We start from the raw sequence: 14238 nt of genomic DNA, 5'->3' as shown, positions 1-14238 counted from the left end.
TGTGGGGTATCTTTTTATATGATTTGCTATCTGTATATCTTCTTTGGTAAGGAGTCTGTTAAAGTTTTTGGCCCATTTTTAAATCAAGTTTTTACTTCCTTGTTGTTGAGTTTTACATTTATATTTTATATACAAAGAGTTCTTTCCATATTTTAGATAACAATCCTTTATCAGATGTCTTTTACAATTTGTTTTTCTTTGTATTCAATTTTAGGGTCCCTCCTCCTAATTTCCCCAACACCTGTTCTGGTTGTTCTAATTATATTTTTTGAATATGTGAAACTGTAACATGATTCCAAAAATAGAAATAATTCATAAAGGTATACTAAGAGATGTATCACTCTCTCCTTTATTCTTTCTATACAACCCTTGTGGTAACCAATTTCGTTATTTTCTAGTTCATCTTTTCTATTGCTAAGAAATTAGGCTGCATTAAATGTATTGAATATTTAATAAGGGCTATTTAAGAAAGGCAGAGAAACAAGAGAATGAAAATGAGATAAAGAAATAAAAAGGGTCAAAGACAAAGTGATTGAAATGGAAGACAGGCAAAGAAGATTTAATGTACTTATAACTGGAATACCTGAAGAAAAAAACCAAATAATAAAACAGAACTTATATTTAAAACTGTAATTCAAGAAGACTTTTTAGAAATGAAAGACGAGAATCTATATATACAGAGGTCCATTTTTGCCTCATAAAACTGACATGGAATGGTCAACTCTGACATGTAGCCCAATAAAACTACTGGATTTTAAAAATGAAAAAGTCCTCAAAGCTCTGGGGAGAAAGACCAAATTACTCACAAGAACAAGAAAATTAGGCTGGCTTTAGACCTCATCAGTAACATACAAAGTAAGGCACCTCTGGAGCAGCATTTTTAATGGAAGCTAAGGATTTTATATTCCAGCCAAGTTTAATCAATTCTAATTTTATGTTTTCTAATGGAGAGATATTTCTGTTATTAGTTTTAAATTTTTTGATTCATTTCTTTGTTTTAGGCTATTTAATTCATTTAGTAGTATAATGTTACAGTTTCTTTTTGCTTTCTAATTAGTTGTGGGGGAAGAATGTCCATGAGCCAAAAGGTTTTGATTCTCATTTTCTGTTTTCTTTTTACAGTAACTTTGTATGGATATAGGCTGCTTTTTTTTGGGTCCATTTTGTGGAAAAAGAGTAAAGATTTGGATGGCTTAAAAAACTGTAATTCAAGACTGCCCCCTTCTGTCAAAATAGTGAAGTTCAATGTCCTTTTTCATATACATTTATTTACTTGGGGTGGGGTGGGGAGAGGTTTGTAGGAAAAGGGTCTGATGTGTTTTATAGTTCTTTTGCTTCAGTAGGATCATAATTCCTCTCTCTAACTTCCTTCTTTCCCTTCACTAACATATCTCCAAAATGCACCTCTACCTTCCTATTTATTCCTTTCCCAGAAGTGAAACCTTTCCCAAACTACCATCATAGGTCTCACATGCTTTCAAGTCCTTTAACTTTAGCCAGTACTCTACTCTACCAGGTCCTAGAACGCTTTCAGAAATTTTATATTTATTGTGAAGCTTTCTTTTTCTACTGCAGTTTTTGTCACACTTAGGCCTTCAACTCCTCTTTCTTCTTTTCCATGTAAAATAGTTTTTAAAACCTCCCCAAGTCTAAAATATCAAATACAGCTCTGTTGGAATTTGGTGTTTATTTCTTATTTAAAAACAATTTGAAGTTCATGGTACTGTTTTTCTCCTAGTAAGGCTGGGAAAATGTGGATTAAGTATGGTTTTATTTCCATTCCTTTTTAATCTGTCCCTTTTTATTCTTATTGTTATTACTGATTGTGGTTTGTTGGTATTTTATAAACATTTATGTTAAAACACCCCAGGATATAAAGGAAACGGCTAAGTTTGTGAACAAGTCTTTCTTTTGAAGATAAATCAAGTAACTTTCTTAAAACACCATACATAAGAGAAACAGATTCAGAAATTGAAGTCTCTCATATCCAATGACTAATCTAGTTATGGTAGAATCTAATATGATACACTAACGATTATAGTTTTGTGGTAATTAGAAGTCCTTTCTGCCAATGTGTAAATAATATCTACCTTGAGCTAAAATAAAAGAAATTGTGTTTAGTTTAGAAAGTTACATAAAGAAACAAACTAGAACCCACTTTCTTGGCTATTTTTCTCTTTATGTTGATAATGCAAGAACATGACGGAGTGATTTTCCCATCTTGGGCTTTGGTAAAATTCATTCATCCAACTATGCAACATTTATTGAGGACCACTAAACTGCCAAATATTAGGGATACAAAGGTAGTAACTAAGACACACTCCCTGCTTCACAGAAAGTATTATAGAAGACTATGAGGAAGTGCACAAGGTCAGATACAATACAGTGTTCTTTACAAAATGCCTAAAAGTATGCACACCATACTATATATACTTTTAACAATACATATATATGTAGTATAAATACAAAAACATGAGAAAAGGATAATCAAATTCAGTATAGAGGTTAACTCTGGGAGGATGAGCTGGAAGAATAAGGGGAATAAAATCAGGTAAAAAAACAAAGGGAGCTTCAATTTATCTATAGTTTGTAGTACATTGCTTTAAAAAAGAAAAAGTAAGATCTGAAACAAATATTGCAAAGTGCTAAGATTGACAAAGCTCAGTGATCAGATAAATGGGAATATTAGTTATATTATCTCTATTCTTTTCAGTATGCTTGAAATATTTTGTGATTTGAAAAAAAAATTATTCAAAATACAGTTCAATTTACTGGTAAGATCTGTGGAGTTTTAATTCAGAAATTTCAGAATATGTTTAAATTGTGTAATAACACAAAATTGAGAAAACTAATTTTAGGAATGAATGAGAAAAACAGCCTAAATACATCATTTTTTAGATGAAGTGTTATACATACCTGTGAGTGCTAAATAAGAAGCAATGTACCGCTTTTCCAGTCCATCTCTAACACTCTGAATTGCACCAAAAATTGGAGGTATAATCATAATCAGGTTACTCACTGTATTCCCTATAGAGGAAAAACATGAGAAGATAATTAGGTTAATCAATGCTACTTTAAATAAAGTTATATGCACTTGGCTCTTAAAAATTAAATAAGTGATTTCTCAGAAAGACGGTAGAAAGATACTTAAAAGGTTCTAAAAGAAAAACCTGTACTCAATAAAAATTTCTTACAAGAATTCAAGTAAAACAAAGATACCTTCAGACAACTGAAACTAAAAATTTTCAACCTGAACATCCACTAAAGGAAATTCTAAATGTAAAAAGGAAAAGTATCTCAGAAAGAACCTCACAGATACAGCAGAAAATGAGTTGGACAAAGCGGCCTACCCCAGGGCTATTTACTGAAAGGGTGGTCCATTGATACAGTATAACAAGATAAAATACAGGATTTGGCTAATTTTGTCTGTTGAATCAAAGAGCAACAAATCAGGGTTTGCATTTGGCATATCTTCTTAAAATTTCATCTTTGTGCTAATGTTTTTAGTTTCTAGAAAACATGAAAGGCAATGAATCTTAGTCTGATCTTTGTTCTTGTCTTTACAAAAACAAAGCTCAAACATGAATAGCAAAGGAACAATTAAAACTCCAACAGCAAAAAAAGTAGTAAAATGGGGAAAGAAATGGCTAAACTATTTTATAAATTGATTCTGAGTAGAATAAAGAGGCACAATACATTAAAAATTCCAAATAACTGATTTTTAACATAGGAGCTGATGTCAAGACAAATACCAGTTAATGGATATAACACACTCTACCCTTTAACAACAACATGTACATTCTTCTCACTGCAGCATTATTCACAATAGCCAAGACATGGAAACAACTAAGTGTCTAAAACACATGAATGGATAAAAAAGATGTTATATATACATAAAACGGAATACTATTCAGCCATGAGAAAGAAGGAAATCTTGCAACAACTTAGATGAACCTGAGGGAATTATGTCAGACAAAGACAAATATTGTATAATATCAAGTATATGTGGAATCTATTATTAAAAAGCCAAATTCAGAGAAACAGAGAACAGAGTGGTAGTTACCAGAGGCTGGGAGTGGGGGAAATGGGGAAATACTGGTCAAAAGGTACAAACTTCCAGTTATATGATTAACAAGTTCTGGAGATCTAATGTATAATGGTCACACAATTTCATGAACTCATCCTAGAAAAAGTGCAATATACCTCATTGCTGAATATCACTATGGTCACCTTCAAAGTCCTCCCCTTGAGAAGCTATGCACCAACGCCAGTGCCTTCAAAGCAATTTTGGAACTCTTTTTCTGGAATGGCCATCAGAGCTGTGGCCGTATTACCCTTGGTGTCCTGAATGTCATCAAAATGTCTTCCTTTCAATATTTCCCTTATCTTCGGGTAAAGAAAGAAGTCATTGGGGACCAGATCAGGTGAGTAGAAAGGGTGTTCCAATACACTTATTTGTTTAATGACTAAAAACTCCCTCACAGACAGTGCAGTGCGAGTTAGTGCATTGTCGTGATGCAAGAGCCATGAATTGTTGACGAAAAGTTCAGGTCCTCTAACTTTTTCATGCAGCCTTTTTAGCACTTCCAAACAGTAAACCTGGTTAAATGTTTGTCCAGTTGGTACAAATTCATAAAGAATAATCCCTGTGATATAAACAAGGTTAGCAGCATCGTTGCAACAAGTTTGGAACTTAACTGACCTCATAATTACTGTGTGTGTGTGTGTGTGTGTGTGTGTGTGTGTGTGTGTGTGGTGAGGACGTTTAAAATCTACTCTCTTAGCAACTTTTACATATGTCATACAGTATTATTAGCTATAATTACCACACTATATGTGTATTTCACTCAGCATAATGCCCTGTAGGTCCACCCATGTTGTCACAAATGGCAAGATTTCATTCTTTATTATGGCTGAGTATATTCCACTGTAGAGTTTTATAGAATAATAGACATAATCTTTTTAAAGAAAAAATATTAAATGCATCTTAACAAAAGAAAGTAAAACTGAATATGAAACCAATTAAAAAGTTAGAGTCCTGATCTTTACATGTTTCATTTTTATAGCAATGCATCTTTGCTGTGAAACATCAAGAAATCCACACTCCTAAATTTCCTCCCACCTCCCTTCCTCTACTTATTAATTTTTAGAAGTCATTTCCACATTGTCAAGGATTGTAATTTCACATTGTCAGGGATTTATGTTTAGTTCTACAAATCACATTTTCCATCCTTGCCCTCCACTGATAAAGTTTAATATCCTGCCAGCTATCAAAGGAAACATTTAAAGGGCCCAGGTCCATTTGCACAGAGCATACAATGAATAGTGAATCTGAAGCTGAGAGGTAATAGATTAATAACTAGCACAATTATAACACTATGTTTTCACCAATCATGTGGGCAAAACTATGGCTGGTGAGGGTTCCCCAAGCAACAAAACGATAAGAATGGGTGTTTAGATTTTCCCTCTTCTTTTTTCCTGTATTTTCTACAATGTGGTTATATTGTATTTATAATTTAAAGTTAAAATATTAATAAAATAAATGATAGAAAGTAAAGGCTAAATTACTTTTACTAAGAGTTTAATTGGGTTTGGAGTGCTCCCAGAAAATTCAATTAAAACAGGTTTTTTTGGGAAATAAAAACTAGAGATTCAGTCATACACATAATAATGTACTAAAACATTAAAGTAAGAAAGTATTTTTTTTCCTAGAGGGTAATCTTGTTTGGATATAGGCTTAAAGGATTTTTAAAAATCTTAAAATTATGATATTTTTATACTGCAAACACAATCCCTTTGTATTCTCCCCTAAATACAAATTATAGATGAGGTTGACAATACACCAATAACTTCAATGTTTCTAAGTAGGTAAAGTCATCTTTTTCAAGCAAAAAGAAACTCAAATATCAAAAGTATAGAAAAGAAAGTCAGGGGAAAAAGGCAATGTGCAAAAGAGTAATTTCAAACAACTCTGAATGGAGGATACAGTAGAAAAATGTTTGCCTCAGCATGACAGTAGGTGGAGCCAGTGTGCTCAACAGTCGTAACAGTTCTCCCAACTTGGACAGAATACTCAGAGCCCTGAGGCAACTGGTAGACAATTTAGAGCTCAGTTGTATTTACTATTGTATAACCACCACCCAGAGCTAAGGATAAAAAAACAGAAGCATTAAATCCTGGTGAAGCTAAAAGTGTGACCCATTACTGCTTCATTGCGGCTAGATGAAAGCAGGAACTGGTTTGAGTCCAGCACTTTCCCCAGTGCATTTTGCCCAATAGTTAACTGCATATGCAGATGTTCAAATAATGTTAAAGATCCCAGAACTTCAGAGACTTCGGAGCTGGAAGAAGACAGGGAGATCATCTAACCTAATCTCCTCAATTTATAGTAGGCAACATTTTGTTCAGACCTACTACCACTTTCTAGTTGGGTGAACTTGGGCCACTTATTTACGGTTAAGCCTTACTTTCCTGACCTGTAAAATGGGAGGGGGGGGATAATCGTATTAAATTATTTAAATAAATATGATGAGAACAATAAACATGACCAAATAATGCATATAAAGATCATTTCTGATATGAGAAAGATCTATTGAACATTATACAGAAACTTCCATAATCCTGTCATGTTAAGAATTAAGTCCTGTCAGGGAAAAGTTCTTATGCTTGGACCAGCTCAAGAAAAATTGTTACACGTGAAAAAGTTTGTCTTCTCATCTGACCAAAGACAACGAAAGCTGTAGGGGACTCTGATTCACCCACAGTTAAAACAAAACAAAACAAAACAAAACAAAACATAAATTCATGTTCTAGTGCTAGGTACTCCTCAATTATATCAGAATTGGAATACTATTCTGCCATAAGAAAAGATGAAATAGTGCCATTTGTGACAACATGGGTGGATCTTGAGATTATTATGCTAAACAAAATAAATCAGACAGAAAAAGTAGAGAACCATATGATTTCACCGATATGTGGTATTATAAAACTGAAAACAACAAAAGAACAAGAAAAACAAATGAAGAAACAAAAACTCATAGACACAGACAATAGTTTAGTGGTTACCAGAGGGTAAGGGGGGAAAAGGGGTGGTAGATGAGGGTAAAGGGGGTCAAATATATGGTGATGGAAAGAGAACTGACTCTGGGTGGTGAATACATAATGTGTTATATAGACGATGTATTACAGAATTGTACGCCTTAAATCTATGTAACTTTGCTAACAATTGTCACCCCAATAAACTTGAATTAAAAAAAAAAAGACTGATGTCAGAATAAAAACAGGAAACCAGCACAGGTACACTAAGTCCTCATTCAATGGCATCAATAGGTTCTTGGAAACTGTGACTTTAAGCGAAATGATGCATAAGGAAACCAATTCTACCACGGGCTAATTGATGTAAACAAGAGTTAAGTTCCTACAGTATATTTCTGGTCACAAAACATCACCAAACTTCTATGCAAATCCCCAAAACATTTCTAATGTTAAACACTGAGATAAATGTGAGCTACACATACATTTAAGAAAAATAAATAAAAACAAGTAAAATAATTCTTTTCCAAACTGCTTATTCCAGTTCAGAGTCATGGGTGGCCGAAACCTCTCCCTGCAGCTTAGGGTGCAAGGCGTGACCCATCCTGGACAGGACGCCCTTCCAAACCAGGGCTACTCACACACATACCCACACTCACTCACACAGGGACAATACAGACACCCCAGTTAACATTTACATCTTTGGGATGTAAGAGGAAACCAGAGTACCCAGAGACACAGACATGAGGAGAACATGCCAATTCCACACAGACAATGGCCCCAGCCTGGAATCAATTTTTTTTCTAAACATTATAATGAAACAAACGTTGATCAATGACATTATTTGAGGACCTGCTGTAACTCTTAAAGTGATAAACACAAATTCAGTTCAATTTGACAAACATTTATTAAGTATTTTCTATGGGCAAAGTACTGAGATGGAGATGGGAAGAAAGATTAGCAAGTGAATAACAGGTTCCTGTCCTGAGAAAGTATGCATATATATACAATTTAGCTGGAAAGACAGACAGGTAAACAACTAGCAAGGGAGAATGGCAGGACCAAAGAGCATAAACAACATACTTAGGAGGAGGGAGGGAATCCAACAGGGGTTTCAGTAAGAAGGTTAACACTTGAGGTATGTCTTAAGATAAGAGGAATTTTTATGACCACTAATACGAGAGTCATTCTATTTTCTTTGGAACACTTATAGTAGCTTCAAAAATTCATTTAATTTATGAAAACTGGTTTTTCACATTATTTTTAAAAACATACTTAACACTTTACTGCATGTAAGTTATAACAAAAATATTTTAAAACCACTTATTGGGGTTTTATGTCCATATTAAATTCAAGACGATGTACAATTTTAGGTTTGGGGAAAAAGGCCAAGTACACAGTGGTAAAGAGATAAGAGCTTGGGAACTCCACTATCAATTATGGCCCAGGTAAACTCTAGCCTAACAAGATGGAGGTTCCAGAGTGGGGAAAGACTGATACCAAAAAGTGCATTACGTGCAATAATGCTGCTTTGAAGAAGGTTCAAAGATGAGAGCTGAACAGTGAGAATAAACAGTCAACAGACAGGCATGATGGTGAAGACAACAGTCAAAAGAACAAGGGAAGTAAGACTGTCTTGAACTCCCTAGAGAAATATTTGGCGAAATGAAGATTTTTAGATTTATCCAAATGTCAAAAAGGGGAAGTTTCCAAATCATGCTCAAGATGAAGAGGGATTACTGAAATAACAAAATCTGAAAATGATTATTTTGATAATCTCTACTTCCTTTCCATTTTTACTGAAACTTTCTTTTCAGGGCCCAACTCAATCAAGTAAGTTTTGCCTAACCACCCGACTGAAAATGATCACCCCTTCTCCTTACAGCATGTCCTGTTCTAACTTCTCATCTGGCACTCAGCACAGATTGCCAGTGTACAGATAGCACTTTTTCTCTTTTTTACTAAATCACAATACAGGTATTTATGTCTTATCTCCCTAAGTTAGACAATATGAAAGAGGAAACCACAGAAGCAAAAATATAATCACACCAATAGCACATCTACTAAGAACAAATTAGCTATAATAAAAAGCACAGGTCTTACAATAAATTCATTTGAAATAGTTTTTAATGAGTTATAATCTACAGAAGACTATCAAGTTTAGGAACAATAACCAGACAGCAACACAAAAGTTGCCAGACAGGAATCAATGGTATTTCTCATAAGAACTGGTTTCTGGTCCAATCTATCATAAAGAATGTTTGTTTCCTGAACATGTACCTCAGAATATGTCATGATTTGGGGGTGAGGAGAATCTTTAAAGTTAATGGAGAAGCCTTAAATAATTAGGATATTAAACTGGCTGTGTAATATACATTACTGATCCACTCCTCCTGTAGGAATGGGTGAAGAAAACAGGGAGAGAACTAAAATTCATCAAATATCTGTTTTGTACCAAATGTATACAACATGATCTTTGTTTTAATTTAGGAACCCTAAGAATAATGTAATAAACATCCATCACCTACAATTGAACACTGTTTACATTTTATACCTGAATCAAGCTTTTTATTTTAATAAAGGAAATGAAGTATTACAGATAAAGTCAAGATCACTCATCTCTTCAGTCCAATTCCCCTTCATGCATTTCCAGAGGGAATGGCTAGTATTAATTTGGTGTGCATCATTGTAATTTATTTAAAAAAATTATTTTACATATAGGTATGTCCATAAACAAACTTTTGCTGTGTTTGTGTTTTTAATTTTTTTTAATCTAAATAGGATAACTCTGATTTTTCTGTTTCTTTGTATTTTCTGTACTTTCCCTTCACAACATTTTGAAGAGTTGAATTATTTAAGTACTTCCCCAAGTCTAAACTATGAGCTCCATGAAGATTTTACCACCATTTCTCCCAGGCTTAGCATTGTGCCTGGCATACTGAAAGTAATCAATCAATATTTGCTGACTGATTCAAAATGTTCTACAATAGGAAAGTAATTACTTTCTAATAAGAAAAACCAAGAAAGTTGTTTTCCTATAGGAAACCCATATAAACATAACATCAATAGAAAAAAATACAACATACCATAAAGGAGGCTGATAGAAAATGGTATCAATTAATTAACCCTTGGCTAGGTATAACTGATGAAAATTTCACGAAGAGATAATATTTGAGTGTGCCTTAAGGGTGAATAGGAGTTAGACAAGTGCAGAGAAAAGGATTCAGGGCAGAGATAACACAGACATATGCAAAAGCAAGAAAAGGCATTAGTGTGCATAGGAAACAAGTCTTTTTTGGTAGGTTAGAGCAATAGTTTGCAAACTGTGGTCTGTGGACCCTTTCAGGGGTCCCTGAGATCAAAACTATTTTCATAAAACTGAGAGTTACTTACCTTATTCGCTGTATTGACATTTGCACTGATGACACAAAAGCGATGGTGGGTACAATTGCGGGCACCTTTGCATGAATCAAAGCAGGAGCAACCAAACTATTCTATAGTCATTGTACTTTTCCCCACTACCATACATTCACAGTTTAAAACCACAACAAAAAAAAGAGTTGCAATATTTCCAGAACCTTCAAGCATCTTATTTCAAAATCAGAAGACTGAGAAAATGCCTTAGGTAGCAATGGTTTCTTCATTTGCACAATAATGAACGTGAACACCACCTACTTTGGGAACTCAGTGGAAATGTGGTACAAGCCCAACAAAGAAAGGGTAGCAAAGAGATTTCCAGTCAAGATGGCAGACTAGGTAAAGGTGTGCTCACCTCCTCTTGGACCACATCAAAATTATAACTAAACTATAGAACCACCATCATTGAGAATCACCTGAAGTCTGGCTGAACTGAAGTCCTACAACTAAGGACATACAGAAGAAGTCACCTGGAGTCTGGTAGGAGGGGCAGAGACATGGAATGAACTGAGCATGGCATGCGACCTTTAAAAATTAGGAGGGCTATCTCATCTGCAGAGGTTTCCCCTGGAGGAGCAAGGGGGTCCCAGCCCCACACCAGGCTCCCAAGCCCAGGGTTCCAGTGCCAGAGAGAGAAGTCCTCATAACTCCTGGCTATGAAAACCAGCAGATTGTGGCTGAGTGAGACAGAGGGTGGCTGCAGTCCCAGGAACTCCTCTTAGAGGGCCAGTGCACAGACTTACTGACAAACTCACTTGCTCTGAGCTCCAGCATGGGGCAGCAGCTCAAAAGGGACATATGGGGAGGAACCAAATTGTCTGGCTTTGGGGACAGGGGTGGAGAGGAAGCTTTCTCCTAGATGGAGGAGCTAGCAGAAGCCATTTTGTTTCTTTGTTGAGCCCTCCCCTCTCCCAGCATGCAGACACAGATGGCCACCATATCTGAGTCTCCATTAACTTGGCTAACACAGTTTGTCCGCCCTGACCTGGTGATTCTCTGAGACCCCAACTTTCGGGCACACCCAAGCCACTTCCAGTGGCTTTTCCATACAAATGGCCTGCCTTGGCTCATGTTGCGAACTTTCCTAAAATCTCTCTCAAAGGATCACAAAACCCAAACAAGCAGCATCTGGCTTCAGCATGTCCCATACCACTGGCTGAGCAATCCCAAGCCGGGCAATAGAGGCAGCTGGCCTCAGTTTGCAGATTGTCCTCTCAAGGCAACTCTAAGCCCAGCGTGGGCAACAGCCAACTGCAGATTGCTTTGGGGCTCATGCCATGTGGCCCTAGGCAGGGCACAGGCTGTGGCTAAACTTGGCCTGCAGTGGGTCCCCTCGCAAAAGGCCCTGGGGCTGCCATGCCTGGTGGACAGCTTCAGACAGAGCCAGAGCACCACCTGGCTGCTTCCAAGGGTGACACACCCAAAGGGCAGACTGGGCAGGCACCAGATCCCTGTTAAAGTGAACCCTGCTCTGTAGGGTCAGCCCCTGTACAACAGCTCCTCCATTATACTCATGGCCAGTCTTCATAACCAATCAGCCCAAGGGTCAATCCCTCTCACTGATGTGCAAACAGCAACCAAGGCTCAACTATAACAAGAGGGCACATACAGCCCACACAAGGGACACACCTGGACCACCCAGCTCAAGTGACCAGGGAGACTATGCCACTGGGACCCACAGGACACCTACTACATAAGGCCAATTTACTAAGACTGGGAGGCACAGCAGCCCTACCTGATACATAGAAACAAACACAGGGAGGCAGCCAAAATGGGGAGACAAAGAAACATGTCCCAAATCAAAGAACAGAACACAGCTCAAGAAAAAGAATTAAACAAAGTGGAGACAAGCAATCTATCAGACACAGAGTTCAAAACACTGCTTACGGGGATAAGAAAAATAAAAATGGAGTAGAAAATATTTAAAAAACCAGTCAGAAATAAAGAATACAATAACTGATATGAAGAATACATTAGAGGGAATCAGCAGTAGATTAGATGAAGCAAAGGATTGAATCAGCAATTTAGAAAATAAGGTACCAGAAAATACCCAATCAGAAAAGCAAAAGGAAAAAAGAATCCAAAAAAATGAGGGTAGTTTAAGAGGCCTCTGAGACATCATCAAGCATACCAACATTTGCATCATAGGGGCACCAGAAGGAGAAGAGAGATAAGGAATTGAAAACCTATTTGAAGAAATAATGATGGGAAACTTCCCTAACCTGGCAAACAGGTATATAGGCCCATGAAGCACAGAGAGTCCCAAACAAGATGAACCCAAACAGGCCCACACTAAGGCACATTATAATTGAAAGGTTAAAGACAAAGAAAGAATCTTAAAAGCAGTAAGAGAAAAGCAGTTAGTTACCTACTTGGGAGCGCCCATAAGACTATCAGATGACTTCTCAACAAAATCTTTGCAGGCCAAAATGAAGCGGCATGAAATAGTCAAAGTGATGAAAAGCAAGGACCTACAACCAAGATTACTCTACACAGCAAAGCTATCGTTTAGAATCAAAGGACAGATAAAGAGCTTCCCAGACAAGAAAAAGCTAAAGGAGTTCATCACCACCAATCCAGTATTACAAGGAATCTCAAAGTGACTTCTTTAAAACAAACAAACAAACAAACAAACAATGAATAATAAAATGGCAATAACTACACATTTATGAACAGTTACTTTCAATGTAAATGGATTAAATGCTCCAATAAAAAATATAGGGTGGCTGAATGGATAAGAAAACAAGACCCTTACATATGCTGCCTACAAGAGACACACTTCAGATTAAAAGACATACAGACTGAAAGTAAAGTGATGGAAAAAGATATTTCATGAAAATGGAAACAAAAAAAACAAAGAAAGTTGGAGTAGCAATACTTACACCAGACAAAAAAGACTTTAAAACAAAGGCTATGACAAGTGCCAAAGAAGGACCCTGTAATCCCATTCTGGGTATTTATCTGAATAAACACAAAATGCTACTTTAAGGGACATGTACATCCATATGTTCATTGCAGCATTGTTTACAATGGCCAAGGTGTGGAGGCTGCCTTTGTGTCCATCGATAGATGAAAGTATAAAGAGTAGGAGGTACATATATACAATGGAATATTGCTTGGCCATGGAAGGGAATATGTTCTTGACATCTGCAGCGGTGTGGATGGACCTGAAAGGTATTGTGCTGAGTGGAGTGTCAGACAGAGAAAGACAGATGTGATGTGCTTTTTCTTATATGTGGAATCTAAAGAACAAAATAAAACAGAAACAAATACATACAGAGAAATTTTTATGGTTTCCAGTTGGGAGGGGGTTTGGAGGGACAGATAAGGGGAAGGGATTAAGAAGTACAAATTGGTTGTTACACAGTAGTCATGGGGATGTAGGGTATAGCATAAGGAATATATTCAATAATATAATAACTATGTATGGTGTCAGATGGGTACTAGACTGGTCAGGGGATCACTTCTAAAATTATATAAATGTCTAACCACTATGCTGTACACCTGAAATTAATATAAAATAATGTTGTAATAAAAAAATGTAAAAAGTGGGGAAAAAAGGTGAAGGGGAATAAGAGGTTCAAATTTCCAGGTATAAAATAAATAAGTCATGGGAATGTAATGTACAGCATGGGGAATATTGTCAATAATATTGTGATAGCATAGTTCAGTGTCAGATGGTTACTGGACTTATGGTGATCACTTCTTTAGGTATATAAATGTTGCAAAACTATTGTGTACACCTGAAACTAATATAATATTATATGTTAGCTATATTTTAATAAAAAT

General features: G+C 36.1%; 1 protein-coding gene across 2 annotated transcripts in view; it reads right to left on the bottom strand.

The window, feature by feature from the left end:
* The window catches only part of ACER3 (alkaline ceramidase 3), a 105687-nt gene that overhangs the window by 60631 nt on the left and 30818 nt on the right, over positions 1-14238 (bottom strand). The window contains exon 2 of one of the 2 annotated variants that reach the window (XM_019649389.1): positions 2917-3027. In XM_019649389.1, the coding sequence (XP_019504934.1) occupies positions 2917-3027 (111 nt within the window). The remainder of the gene's footprint in view (positions 1-2916; positions 3028-14238) is intronic. The other variant, XM_019649390.1, reaches the window with a different exon arrangement.

The sequence above is a fragment of the Hipposideros armiger genome, unplaced genomic scaffold (assembly GCF_001890085.2).
Source record: "Hipposideros armiger isolate ML-2016 unplaced genomic scaffold, ASM189008v1 scaffold_132, whole genome shotgun sequence".
Classification (NCBI taxonomy): domain Eukaryota; kingdom Metazoa; phylum Chordata; class Mammalia; order Chiroptera; family Hipposideridae; genus Hipposideros; species Hipposideros armiger.
Note: the sequence above shows the minus strand (reverse complement) of the source record. Positions and strands in the feature narration are given on the sequence as shown.